Here is a 14,743-nt window from a genome sequence, read left to right as displayed (position 1 = left end):
GGTTTATTTACGAGCGATTTGTGTGTAATCACGGGTCAGCAGTGCTCTGATGGAACAGCTCTTCCATACGCTTTCATTTTGTCGCATTGTGTTAAGACCTGTTGCTGTCCGCTGTTTTTTGCCGTTGCATTGTGGGGAATTATGAGTGCACTACTTTTTCACCTCCTGGACATTCACTGAAAATGGCATGACCACAATTTAGTGCCCTTTGTAGGGAAAGGTGTACACATTCGGACACAGCCATCTCCCGGAAACCCAGAAAGGTAGGACCTCTCTAGGTTTGGAGTGTGGAGTCTCCTCTGGATACACTTTCGGGTACTCTGGTTTCCCTCATCAACCTAAAATATGACTAAGATATGATTATCTGTGTATATTCTTCACTGTTTCTCCGGTCACCACCCGATCCGCAGTTTGAGCCGTACAATCACCTGTCAATCTCGTGCTCGGGGAGATGAAACCGGAGACCGGACTCGCCGCTCCGTAAAGTACTGGCAAAGTGTGAATTGCTAGCCAGGCAAAGGTAGGAAGGCCTGACCCAAACCTCGCTCGGCATCTGAAGGTCGGCCCTCAGGCGCTGCACTTTGGCCGCTTACTCTTCTACTCTTCCTGACGGTTCAAATGCAGAGGGAAAAACATTTCTACAAAGATAATAACGTAACTCTTTACCGACTGGAATGGTATCAGCGTCCAACGAGTTTGAATCAAATCTCTAGCATTTTACACCTTGGAAATTATACACGGTTTTGCTAATACTGTACCGTTGGCTCTATTCCCAGCTGCTTGGATAGAAGGCCACTACATTTACGATGTCACAGAGTCAGACGTTGGTGCAAAGACATTACACGGTTGAATGAATGAATGTAAAATACTAAAACAGATTTTAGGTGAAGAGATTTCTTAAACACAGCTCTTTATGGCTCTAGTAGTTTGTCTTTTCGCACCTTTTCGTCTCTCTTCTCTCCCCTTAATGTCCGTCCATAATTTTTGTCCCAATCCACTGTAGGCTCGGGACCTGCGGGCATCCAGAAGTAAATGAAGTTGTAAAATATCAATGAACCATTCATCACGGGGCAATATCGAAGAGGAGTGGGCATTTGTTCTGCCCAGACGGTACTAGCGTTTCCTGTCACAGAGCGCCGAATTACCAATCCGTCTTCACCGAAAGAAAAGAGAGCGTCTGTGAAAATAAATACTGTAGGCGTTTTATGTCCCGGAGCCGTGTTTGCCGTCTCGACTTCACACGGAATGAACTGAATCTTTCGCATTAAATTGTTCAGTGTCCTTTCAAGTTCATGTCAAATGTTTGAAGTAGAGCACATTAATATATATTCAACATGATCCTGAAATAACCCAGTGTGCGTATGCAACAATTAAAGCACATGATGGGCCGATCGAAAATATATTAATGTACGGACACGGCCCTTTTTACCTTTTTAAACAGGATCAAAAACATACCTGGAGATGTTTTTTGCTTCGTTCACACCAGATCCTCTCCCTCTAAGCACTCAGAAAACACTGCCGTAACGTTGGAAGACTCCTGTGCAGTTTTAGGTCAGTATTACGTTACTGATTTCAAATCAGTCTCTCTACAACTGCGTATATTAGCATGTCGGTCACATTGCTACATGGCTGCTTAGTCTGTTTTTCATGCCTGTCAGCAGAGGGAGCTCTAACGTAAATCTGAGCGATAGAATCCAGGTCTCTTGCTTTTAATGGGTGTTTATAAAATCTAGGCAATATTTTATGTTCAGAAACATAAAATACAAACGTCAAAGAGACTAATAGCATGCTAATGAGCCATGAAAGCCAAAATGATGCATAATATAGTCACTTTAAGTTATGAAATGCAGTCTAAAGTTGAATCTGGTGCATGTATTAACTACCTACACTAATGTTTTGAATAATAATTGATCAGATAACTTCCTTGGCAGATTTTACGCTTGAGCTGTCTTCACTGTCATGCCCAAGGACAACAAATAGTATAATTACAGGCAAGGATCAAACTATCAACACTCTGGGCAAACGCTTAAGAGCCACGAATAAATTATTGTCTAACTAGAAAAAATCGTATAATCTTATATCAATAGCAACATGTGAAAAGAGCAGTGACTGTTCATGAGTATATTACACCGTGGAACGTTCAGCTTATGCGTTAATGATGTAGTAAGGTCGTACTTGTCCACGCTCCCGAAGAACACTTACTGTACATACATACAGCGTAATACACTGCTGCTCGACAAACCGCGGCGCCCCCTTGTGGAGAACCGGAGAAGCTGCTAAAAGTACAGGTAGTATGTCCAGTAGAGCAGGTTGACCATGACAAACGAGAGCGGGAAAGTGATCCGGGAGTAGTTGTCTATGTGGTGGGGGTTCTCCACGGTGCAGCAGTTTAAGGAGCGGAGGAGTTTGCGGAGGGTCGCCAGGGCGGTGATGCACCAGTGGGTGCGTTTGGGCTGGGCGGGCCCGGGCTTGGGCTCGCTGCCGGAGGGAGACGAGGGCGTGATCGTCAGTTCGGTGGAGGAGGGGGGCGGGGCGGACGCGGCAGCCTGCTCTTTGGCGGCCCGTCGTTTGGCGCGGCTGAGGGCGGCGGAGTGGGTGGAGATGGTGGTGACGATGCCGTTGATCTCGTCGTCCAGGTCATGCAGGTGGTGGCTGTACTGTGAACGCAAAAGAACAGAAAGCAGGCATTAGTAAAAAAAAAAAAAAAAAAAAAAGGTATTCGGCGGTAGCTACTGTATATGATGCAGTATTGTCTTGAATACGATAAACGGTGAACATTGACCAATACAGGAAAACATTCGTATCATACTCGCTACTGACGACTCACCATTGTGTAGATAACCAATAATAACCAATGTCATGCCGAAGAACTCTTTTCATTAGGGATGGGCAGATAAACACAAAATATTGAACTATGATGATAATTTATGGAGACTTGCTTTGCTAAAAATGTGTTGCTAGGCAGAGAGATCCGAGGCACGCTGGTCAGAAGAGTTACAAGTCCTTTATTCTTACAAGAGATGCCGGCGTGTTTCAACCATGACGGTCTTCATAACTTTTCATCATATTTTAATGTTTGTATTGATCTGCTCATCACTAATGAAAAAAGTCCTTTGGCATGACATTGGTTATCTACATAATGATGATTTGTCAGTTGGGAGTATGATACAAATCTTTTCTTTTACGAGACATTTTTAACAAGACTCCATAAATTCTGAGCGTTTGTATTCATCCTCAAGGAGCACAGGGCGGTTTTCACTGCTTTTTTTTGTGGCTCGATAAAGTTTGCAATTTTCATTCGACGCTGCTACTCTTCCAACCACAGCTGTCCTGGGGCGGCTTGATAGAAATGTGGCGGCATATCTTTGCCAACGACCCCTTTGACCACCGCCAACCGCTCAAGCAAAAGTGGGCTGAGAGTTTCCTGTGTCACATCTAAATTCAGTACTTTCTGTGAGTGTTACGAGGACCAGCAAATGAAAAATATACTGGTTCATGAGCTCTGTGGCATTTTGTTGTTGTCTCTTTGATTGATTTGTGTTGTTGCCGTTGGGTTATGACTGTATCATCTCGCCTCACCTTCCGTTCGCCTGCCAATTAAATATGGCATTTACGTCTTCCCAGGACGATGTCAGTCACACGACGCTGTGCAAAAGCCTTACCATGAGCATGTGCGAGTCGGTGCTGGTGAGCGTGCAGAAGTGGGCCACCGCGTACTCGATCAGAGCCCCGAAGATGAAGCTGAAGCAGATGCCCAGGTACACGTCGATGGCCTTTATGAAGCAGTTGGCGTTGGGCAGCGAAGTCCGGGCGCCCATCATAAGAGTGGTCATGGTCAGCACCGTAGTCACACCTTGAAAAAACAGAGGGAAACGGAGGGTTGGGTGGACGTTGCTTTGCGTTGACCATCTCCGTCCTGCTTCCTCTGCTCATCCGACCTAAACCTTTTTGACACTTCTTTCCCTTCCAGGACCAAACGCACCGAACCTCAGGGGCAAAGTCTTCTCCAGCGGCGCCTTCGGGAACTCAGCATGTCTGTGACTACACCGACCTACTGTTTAGAACTGGTTTCGATTGAATGCGTGGTTTTACGTGTAGTTGACGACGTTATTCGTTAACTTGGGTTCGGGAGCAGGACCACGCTTCAGCCCCTTACTTCTCCAGCGACCACACCTCCACTCTTTAACCACGCCTCTAATTACCTAGAAGGCCTATATATGCACAGTCCAATCTCAGCATCTCTTGTCATCTCTGCTCTCTCGACCCCGCCCTCCCTCCCCACGTCTCTATCATCTCCACCATATCACATCACCATCTAAGGAGGGGGGGTTCTGAATCGGCTGGGCTGATTACCCAAGACAGAGCCTCCATCCTGAGTCTGTACCCAGCCAACTCTCGTCGCTCCATCATCGCTCCATCATCAATCCATCATCAATCCTTCATCACTATTATCAATAAACATTCTTTCGTATTCCAATGTTGTGGCGTGGTCCTTGCTAGTGAATGCGTCTTTGAGCGTCTACAACAGTTACCATATTACCACGAAGTTACATAATTATTCTCTAGTCTTATTCTGTAACAAAATGCCCGCCCTGTAGTTTGGACGTGTTCTGAAACGCATGGGATTCTTGTAACAGTTTAGCGGTTTATATTTCAGTCTTCTCTCAAATGTTAATGCTCCTGGAAAGGGTTGAGACGTGAACTATGAACATAATCCTACAATTAAAAACAGCCTAATTTGCACTGGCTAAATCCTTTTAAACAGAGGGGACAACTTTGGAACAGAAGAATTGGTTTAACTGTAGATGCCTAGGGGCTTTGCTTTTGGATTTTCCAGCAGAGATGATGGTCCCTTTATCCCTGTGCTGTTTCTGCTCCATGAAAGCACAAATGCAAGGAGTCATGAGCATTAGGCAGCTACAGCGCACACTCCCAACGATCCCGGTGCAGATTCTGTTGATTTAATGAGCAATGTAATGAGCTAACGCGATTTCTCCGCAGTCTGCCAGAGCGGTTATTCCAAAACATTTTAGTATCTCCACACAACAAGAAAAGCATTAGAGGTGCTTTCTTTTTTTAATGAGGAGTGAAGCAGAAGTAACATGAGAGCTGACATAGTTATCTGAATAACTGTTCATATGTTACGTTAACATACCAGACACTTACCACAGTTCTGTCTGTGCCTCATGTAGCTGAAGGTGTTAGCGTTAGCATACGTCATGTAGCTGAAGGTGTTAGCGTTAGCATACGTCATGTAGCTGAAGGTGTTAGCGTTAGCATACGTACACCTATTCACCATGTTCTCTCATCTGTTATTATTTTAAACTGCATTTCAAGATGAAAAGTCTGTTCTTGGTCTTGGATTTTCTCAAATACATTTCCCTCAAAAATGCGACTTATACTCCAGTGCGACTTATATATGTTTTTTTTCTTCTCTGCATTTTTTGGCTACAGTACATGAATGGAGAAGTCAATCATGTATGAAATATTGAAAATTATTGTAAATGACAATACTGTGCTATGTTCTCCTGCCAGCATTTAAGTACAATATGTATCGTAGAAGTAGAAGTAATCTTTTTCCACGACGGACCATTACGTATCATAGACTTTAAATCTGCCATACGTAGTCTATGGTATCGATATATATGAAGTACCTATACAGATACGCGCCGGGACAGAGGAGAGGGAGATCCAGAAGGAGACCCAGGACAGCACCACCAACAGGCTGGAGGGAACGTAGGTCTCCAGGATGAAGTACAGGATGCTCCTCTTCAGCTCGAAGTGGAAGACCAGCCTTGGATAATTCCCTGGAACAGGAAATCTCACATTAAAACAAATAAAAATCAATTGTCAGCCCCTGGAACTAAGGCGTATAGTTGTGTTGAAGTGGAAAACTACAATGATCCTTTGTTCTGTCAGCTGCAGCACGGTATTTGAACATGACTGATGCAGCGAGCGGCTTCTCGTGTCTGAAACAACCGTGTGGAAAGACGAATCCCGTGGTCATGGAGAAGCAGAAACTAATGTACGAACACTGGAACAAAACAGTTTGACACCGCAGAAGCTTTTTGACAAAATGTAATTGCGAATGTGTACTGTAATTGGAAAATATGTAGCATTTACAGTGAGCGTCCCCCAGAATATTGAAATTTAAATATGTATTCATTGTAGTGCAAAAATGTATGTATAATTCAAAAATATATACTTAGCAATTGCTTGAAAAAACAAATACAGGCTTTTATTTATCAAAATCACTGCATAGTTTTCAATAGCAGGACTCACAATGTGCGTGTTTACTTCTAAAATATTGTTTTATTAAATTTACTCAACTAGAAATGTTGTTTTACTTGAGTTTTTGATTATTTTTCCTCCTGTAAAGCGACTATGACCTAAATTGAGTTCCTTCTTGCACCACTTGATCACTTTTTACACCTACCATCACATTAAAAAGACTTGAATGTTACTTGCCCGTCTCATAAACGGCCTCGGACACAGAGGTGTAGTGGTCTTCCACGGTGTACTGGGCCAGCTGCAGAGTGTCCAGCCCACTCACAGACTCGTTCCCTCTGGTCCAGTAGAACATCACGTCGTTAATGTTGTAGCCCCCTTTGAAAACACAACCGGATACGTCACTATAATAAGATAAGATATTCCTTTATTGTCCCACATGGGTAATGTACAGCCTGTGTATTTCTGCTCAAATATTAAGGCTCAGTGTGTTCAGTCCTTGTTTAGTCCTGGTCCTGTCCTGGTTTGGAACTGGTCTAGTCTAATTTAGCCTGTGGTTTGTGATTTATAGTATTTAGTCCTGGTCCTGTCCTGGTTTGGAACTGGTCTAGTCTAATTTAGCCCGTGGTTTGTGATTTATAGTATTTAGTCCTGGTCCTGTGCTGGTCTACTCAACGTGTTTGTCGTTAATTTGTCCTGGTTTCCTATTTTTCCCGCTTAATTAGTCCCGGTTTTGTTCTGCTTTGCTCGTGATTTAATCCTGGTTTAGTCCTGTTCAAGTCCTCCTGGTTTTGTTACTTATTACTTATGATTTTGCACTGTTCTTTTGCAGGTTTAACATTGATCTAGAACTGATTTGTTTGCAGTTCAGTCGTTGTTTAGACCTGATTTTGACCCGGCATTTTACAGATCTCGTGTTCTCTCAGTCCTGCTCGAGCTCCTCTCCTCCTTTCATCATTACACAGTGACATTCAGTCATGTACAGTACGATGAGCATTTATTGGAATCAAAAGGTCGAATGATTCTTTGTAGGGATTACATCTACCCGTATCATACAGCAGCACAGATTCTAAATGTCATGTCTATATTCTGCACGATTACCAACACTTATACTGTTACATTACATGAGATCCTTTCATATGTAAAGATAATGAGGGAGAAGCTTCATTAAACAGCGATGATATTTTACACATAAAACCAGTAGAGTGCGCTGACTTTTATAGATGAGCAGCAGACTTGAGGTGTTTATGAATATTTGTGAGTAACATTTTGATGCAAAAGTGGAAAAAAAACACAAAAAACGTGATTGGAAAAGTCAGTCTTGAACCCTGCTCTCCGACGTGAATGGAAAACACCAAACAATGAACATTTAGAGGACGTTACTGCAAATAAACGTGTAGCACAACATTTCCAGACTCACTGACTGTCACTTATAGCTGCAGTTTTCCCAGGACAGGAAAAACAAACACATAATCCCATCGTGATAATCAATATATCGACTTATCAATCAATGATCGTTCAATAAATGTTGGACGGAATCCTCTTTTTGGGCTCTATAATTATGGTCTGCGCTCACACTTCAATATACAGTATCATAATTGGGACTGAACCAGGACTCAACACAAAACTAAACCTGGACTAGATCAGGTTTGGATAAGGACTAGATCAGAACCAAACCAAGTCCACATTGGGACTAAAATGGTTGTGACACATCCTTATTTGCACTTATAGGGAACATTATTGTCCTATTTTTTGTTGTATACAATAAGATTTAAGGTCAAATATAGTAACTTCTGCTATTTACTATATATAGAGCAGCTTTTGAAATATATTGTACATTTAAAAAAGGTTTTATTGGGATAATTCTGCTTTAAAATAGCAAAAACTAGCACTTCAAATGTGTTATTGTGACAGGGGGGGTGTTTATGTGAATGATTGTTTTAATTTTTTTTAAATGCAATCTTTAATCAAATATTGACATTGCAAGAACAGTCACAAGTCAAAGTAAAACCACATAAGCTTTGTATCTGCCATAGAACTGCAAGTTTACATGTCCAAAAAGGTGTGATGTTGAATGGATAACAATTAAAAAAGCATATAATTCTAATGATGGTTTTACCGCGACAAATAGTCAAGCTCAAATTCATCTATATTCTTCCATTCACACGTAACACACTGGAAATATCCAAACACTGAAATTACACTGGTCTGTGTAAATACAACTCTGCATAATATCTTTAACGAGGCCATAAATGCTACACAAGTTATTGACCTCTAATGCCTCTTATGCCTCGTAATTGGGATCAAACATCAATATATTTCAAATACTGCTGTTGTTTTCGACGGCGAGGGTAAACATGCAACATTGATTATTGTAGTAAAGCTTCATTTGCTGTTGTAGTGGTTCCGTGAACAGCTGGGAGCACTAAAACGCAGGCTGTTTAAGGCTGCAGCTCATCGTGGGAGGTCAATTATCCCCAATGCACATGTCAATGCAAGAAAACACTGAAAAGAAGACAGACATTTTAAATTCTGCCATAAAATGCAAATGTAAAGGACTGATTTTGTTCACAATTGTCCTGGTTTGAGCCCAGTTTGGTCCAGATGTAGATTTGTTCTGGTTTGTCCTGGTCTAGTCCAGTATTAGTTTCTGATTTAGACCCAGTTAAGTCTGAAATTGGATGTGTTGTGGTGGCAGTTCATGCAGTGCACAAAGAGCAAGCTTCAAGTTGGCGTGTAAAATTAAAAAAATGTAGATTGTAGTTTCATTTCACTGCTCACAGAAACACTGAACTAATTTATTCATTATGGCCATTGCTGTCTGCGTTAGCTTATTTAAGAAAGTGAAAAGAGCACTTAATATACCAAACTGCAGCAAAAATATAACGGTTCATTGCCTTTAAATTAGGGCTTCACAAAATGTATGCATCAAAATACTGACTAACGCTACAGTGATACTGCAACTAAATATATCACAGTAACAAACTTTTTTTATAGGGGAAAAAAAGGTTATTCAGCCTGGATTTAGTCTTTGTTTTGTCTCATTTAAGCTTAAAATCAGTACATTTTTATATGACTGTGTTAAACGTAGATTCAAGTATTTCCCAATATCCTTTAGCCCTAATTTGAATACACATTCACTTCGATCAATTTATCAGTATTTGAAATGAGGGTCGTTGAAATAAAATACAGATAATAATGACATTCAGTCAGCTAAATTGTGTCACCAAAGAAAAGGGAAAGGAAACGTATCCATTGGGCAAAGTCTGCAGCACGACAGAATAATCCTGCATATTGCACCGGCCCTGAGAGAGGCAGTAACCCAAATATCACCAGGACAAACAGCCCAGCAAATGTGTCAAAATGTGTTATTGTGGCTCACAGAGAACGTGCTGCTGCGAAGAAACCTATAAATACACACCTAAATACACATACACACCTAAATACACACCTAAATACACATACACACCTACAAACACACTTAAATACACGTACACACCTACAAATACACACCTAAATACACATACACACCTACAAATACACACCTAAATACACATACACACCTACAAACACACTTAAATACACGTACACACCTACAAATACACACCTAAATACACATACACACCTACAGATACACACCTAAATACAAATACACACCTAAATACACGGCTAAATACACATACACACCTACAAATACACACCTAAATACACATACACACCTACAAATACACACCTAAATACAAATACACACCTAAATACACGGCTAAATACACGTACACACCTACAAATACACACCTAAATACAAATACACACCTAAACACACGGCTAAATACACGTACACACATACATACCTAAAGACACCTACACCTACACACCTAAATACACGTACACACCTACACATACACACCTAAATACACCTATACATACACATACACCTACACCTACACCTACACATACACATACACACACGTATAGTATCTGGACTTTCAAGTATTTGAGGAAAATGCTTTCTTAATATAATTGATTTTAAGATATGTTAAACGTTTACTAGAAGAATTTGACTAGTTATATAAAAGTAGTAGTGATTAGTATTATATGGGCAATACCTGTTTTTTTATTTATGTATTTAGTTTTTCATCTGGTACCAAGTAATATTATGGAGTAATAAAAGTATTGCAATATTGGTCTGACCCATGAGTTTCATATTAAAGTTTCATTGGAACTACTTTAAAGAAAATGACCTTGGCCATCATTGTTTTCTCTTCACCGCAGCTTAAACTAATATCATAAATATATATAGCTACAAAAAACATAAAACATAAACAATGCATTACAAAAACGAACTAAAACTATCAAAAACTTCTGTCAGTATCAGTATTTGGTATCAATCCACTCATCTCTTGTGTTTTTCTCTAGAACTATTTGTGCAAACACATTGGAAACGTCCTAAAATTCATGTGGCGCTTTTTATTTGTGATAAGTGTGTGTATGTGTATTGTGTTACAGCTCCGGGTGGCGCTATAACCCAAGACAAAATGTATTTCAAGAACAATAGACTTTATCAACTTAACTTAGTAGAAGAAGTAGTTGTACTAAAACTGCACTCGTTTGCACGTTTTGTTATTGTCGCAGAAGTATCAGCTGTAGAAGTACTTTTTTTTCTCACCACTCTTAATGCTCTTTTCAATTACTGTGCCATACTTTAACTTCAATACTCGTGTCTAAAAGCAGCAGATATAATGAGCAAACGCTGCAATAACAAAGCAAATTGCTGCATTTAGCCGAGTCATCTGCAGGGGGAGCAAGAGAACCAGGGAAGTGTGTGAAATGTAAGAGTGGGATATACCTCTGTAATTTGTCTGTTTAATTTGATCATCCCCGTCGACCCCGTAATGACCCAAGACCGGTGGTGAGTTTGAGCATTTCAAACGGGAAAGACTCATTCAAATAGACGACTTTACAGCTCCAAAACAGCACTGGACAATGGAAGAGGGACAACACGGACACTAATCCACTCAACATTAACCAAAGCTAAATCAGGACGACAACACGGTTTAGCAGGTTCTAACACTCCTCGACAGGGACTAAGAGTCACTATTTATCCTTTTGTTTAGTCCTATTTTGATTCAGGTTCAGCCCAAGGTTTAGTCTCACTTTAGTCTCAGTTTTGATGTGATGAATGTGGAAGTGAGAACCTAAATTAGATCATAACCAGGTCAAAACTAGGTCTGAACCAGGTCTCAACCAGGTCTCAAACTAGGTCTCAACCAGGTCTCAAACTAGGTCTCAACTAGGTCTGAACCAGGTCTCAAACTAGGTCTCAACTAGGTCTCAAACTAGGTCCCAACCAGGTCTCAAACTAGGTCTCAACTAGGTCTCAAACTAGGTCCCAACCAGGTCTCAAACTAGGTCTCAACCAGGTCTGAACCAGGTCTCAAACTAGGTCTCAACCAGGTCTGAACCAGGTCTCAAATTAGGTCGCAACCAGGTCTGAACCAGGTCTCAAACTAGGTCTCAACCAGGTCTCAAACTAGGTTTCAACTAGGTCTCAAACTAGGTCTCAACCAGGACTCAAACTAGGTCTCAACTAGGTCTCAAACTAGGTCCCAACCAGGTCTGAACCAGGTCTGAACCAGGTCTCAAACTAGGTCTCAACCAGGTCTGAACCAGGTCTCAAACTAGGTCTCAACCAGGTCTGAACCAGGTCTCAAATTAGGTCGCAATCAGGTCTGAACCAGGTCTCAAACTATGTCTCAACCAGGTCTGAACTAGGTCTCAAACTAGGTCTCAACCAGGTCTGAACCAGGTCTCAAACTAGGTCTCAACCAGGTCTCAAACTAGGTCTCAACTAGGTCTGAACCAGGTCTCAAACTAGGTCTCAACTAGGTCTCAAACTAGGTCCCAACCAGGTCTCAAACTAGGTCTCAACCAGGTCTGAACCAGGTCTCAAACTAGGTCTAAACCAGGTCTGAACCAAGTCTCAAATTAGGTCGCAACCAGGTCTGAACCAGGTCTCAAACTAGGTCTCAACCAGGTCTCAAACTAGGTTTCAACTAGGTCTCAACTAGGTCTGAACCAGGTCTCAAACTAGGTCTCAACTAGGTCTCAAACTAGGTCCCAACCAGGTCTGAACCAGGTCTCAAACTAGGTCTCAACCAGGTCTGAACCAGGTCTCAAACTAGGTCGCAACCAGGTCTGAACCAGGTCTCAAACTATGTCTCAACCAGGTCTGAACTAGGTCTCAAACTAGGTCTCAACCAGGTCTGAACCAGGTCTCAAACTAGGTCTCAACCAGGTCTGAACCAGGTCTCAAATTAGGTCGCAATCAGGTCTGAACCAGGTCTCAAACTATGTCTCAACCAGGTCTGAACTAGGTCTCAAACTAGGTCTCAACCAGGTCTGAACCAGGTCTCAAACTAGGTCTCAACCAGGTCTCAAACTAGGTCTCAACTAGGTCTGAACCAGGTCTCAAACTAGGTCTCAACTAGGTCTCAAACTAGGTCCCAACCAGGTCTCAAACTAGGTCTCAACCAGGTCTGAACCAGGTCTCAAACTAGGTCTCAACCAGGTCTGAACCAAGTCTCAAATTAGGTCGCAACCAGGTCTGAACCAGGTCTCAAACTAGGTCTCAACCAGGTCTCAAACTACGTTTCAACTAGGTCTCAACTAGGTCTGAACCAGGTCTCAAACTAGGTCTCAACTAGGTCTCAAACTAGGTCCCAACCAGGTCTGAACCAGGTCTCAAACTAGGTCTCAACCAGGTCTGAACCAGGTCTCAAACTAGGTCGCAACCAGGTCTGAACCAGGTCTCAAACTATGTCTCAACCAGGTCTGAACTAGGTCTCAAACTAGGTCTCAACCAGGTCCGAACCAGGTCTCAAAGAAGGTTTCAAACTAGGTCTCAAACAGGATTACATTGCAGACTTAAAAAGGCGGTATGGACGATTTTTCGGCGATTTGAGAACGCAGGCGGAAGTGCACATGCCACTCCCCCGTGCGGACTGATACAACACACACGTGCGTTTGTTTATTAGCGCAACGGAGCGCATCGCATCTCTCGTCTACCGTAGATTTCTGTCCACTTCTGCGTCAGCTCGAACTGTCTTTCTCCGTCTTCATTTTGCCCCGTACACTGAGGGAACTATATTATGATAGATCCATGCGCTTAGGCACGCGGAAACGTGGGGACGAGCCTGACGCGGCTGGAGGTGAGCGGTAGGTGCGTTTTATGATTGATACGTGGCAGGACAAATGATTTATCCACGCCACGAGGAAATATGATGAAAAAATTTGCTGAAAAAAATCATCCATACCACCTTTAACTTGCACCAAGATCGAAACCAGCGGTGGACGGAAACTGGACCAAACCAGTATAGGGTGTACCACAAGTGAAAGCCGCTGCATCACAGTTTGAGAAACACTACAGTTGGTTTCTCTCTAGGTGACACGGTTGCTATATCATGAAAACTCCTGGAGCCCCTTTAAAGCCTGTAGGAATGAGAGTGACACGATCTGTAACAACACAAAGATCATTCGGATCATCCTGCGGGAAACGTTTGACTTTTCTCTGACATAAAAAAAAGACTCACAACAAACATAACATGAGCCAGTAGCTTTAGTACAAAAGGGAAGTTTTACACTTGCGTCTTTATCGTTATTGCACAAAGTTACAAAACATTACATGATAGGATTTTTTTTTTTCATTTTTTCACTTCCAACTGAGCTGAACGTTTCAAGCAGCAGCAGTTATAGCTGGTAGTAGTAGTACAAGTACATGCAGTAGTTTAGTGGTGTTTCTGTGTTTTTAACGTGAACGTACATGATACACACGCTGTAAACACGCTGGACGGTTGCCATGGGCCCCAGTGGTCCTCCATCCAAATACTAACCAGGCCCATCCCTGATTAGCTTTTGAGATCTGACACGATCGGGCACGACACACTCGGCTTGCGATCTCCTGGTCTTACGAGTCGGCTCTGCTTTGGACCGGCCCGGTGATGAGGAGCTGGGACATATAGACTACAGAGGCTACAGAGGCTACAGAGGCTAGAGAGGCTAGAGAGGCTAGAGAGGCTAGAGAGGCTAGAGAGGCTAGAGAGGCTAGAGAGGCTAGAGAGGCTAGAGAGGCTAGAGAGGCTAGAGAGGCTAGAGAGGCTAGAGAGGCTACAGAGGCTACAGAGGCTACAGAGGCTAGAGAGGCTAGAGAGGCTACAGATGCTACAGAGGCTACAGAGGCTACAGAGGCTACAGAGGCTACAAAGGCTACAGACACTACAGAGGCTACAGAGGCTACAGCTAATGGGTCTAGGCTCAGTGAAGGAGGTGGGGGACAGAAGGGTCCTGGCTAAACTCACATCTATGCTGGACCATGAGTGTCGCCCCCTGCAGGACACTCTGTCCACTCTGGAGAGCAGCTTCAGTGAGAGACTGATCCACCCTCGCTGTGTGAACGAAAGGTTTCACAGGTCTTTCCTCCTGCTGCTGTCAGACTTTATAACAAACACTGTCAGCCCTG

The 14,743-nt window shown here is 42.5% G+C and overlaps 1 protein-coding gene across 1 annotated transcript in view; it reads right to left on the bottom strand.

Moving 5' to 3' along the window:
* Positions 1-1,996: 1,996 nt before the first annotated feature.
* LOC140351366 (gamma-aminobutyric acid receptor subunit pi) overlaps positions 1,997-14,743 on the bottom strand; it is a 98,709-nt gene continuing 85,962 nt past the window's right edge. Inside the window, exons 6-9 of the mRNA XM_072437176.1 lie at positions 6,469-6,606; positions 5,655-5,807; positions 3,663-3,853; positions 1,997-2,657 (exon numbers count right to left, since the gene is read on the bottom strand). Coding sequence (XP_072293277.1) covers positions 2,277-2,657; positions 3,663-3,853; positions 5,655-5,807; positions 6,469-6,606 — 863 coding nt within the window. The 3' untranslated portion in view covers positions 1,997-2,276. The remainder of the gene's footprint in view (positions 2,658-3,662; positions 3,854-5,654; positions 5,808-6,468; positions 6,607-14,743) is intronic.

The sequence above is a fragment of the Eucyclogobius newberryi genome, unplaced genomic scaffold, assembly GCF_026437365.1.
Source record: "Eucyclogobius newberryi isolate DKJ021-1_F unplaced genomic scaffold, fEucNew1.0.hap1 SCAF_8, whole genome shotgun sequence".
Classification (NCBI taxonomy): domain Eukaryota; kingdom Metazoa; phylum Chordata; class Actinopteri; order Gobiiformes; family Gobiidae; genus Eucyclogobius; species Eucyclogobius newberryi.
This window is presented reverse-complemented; position numbering and strand designations above follow the sequence as displayed.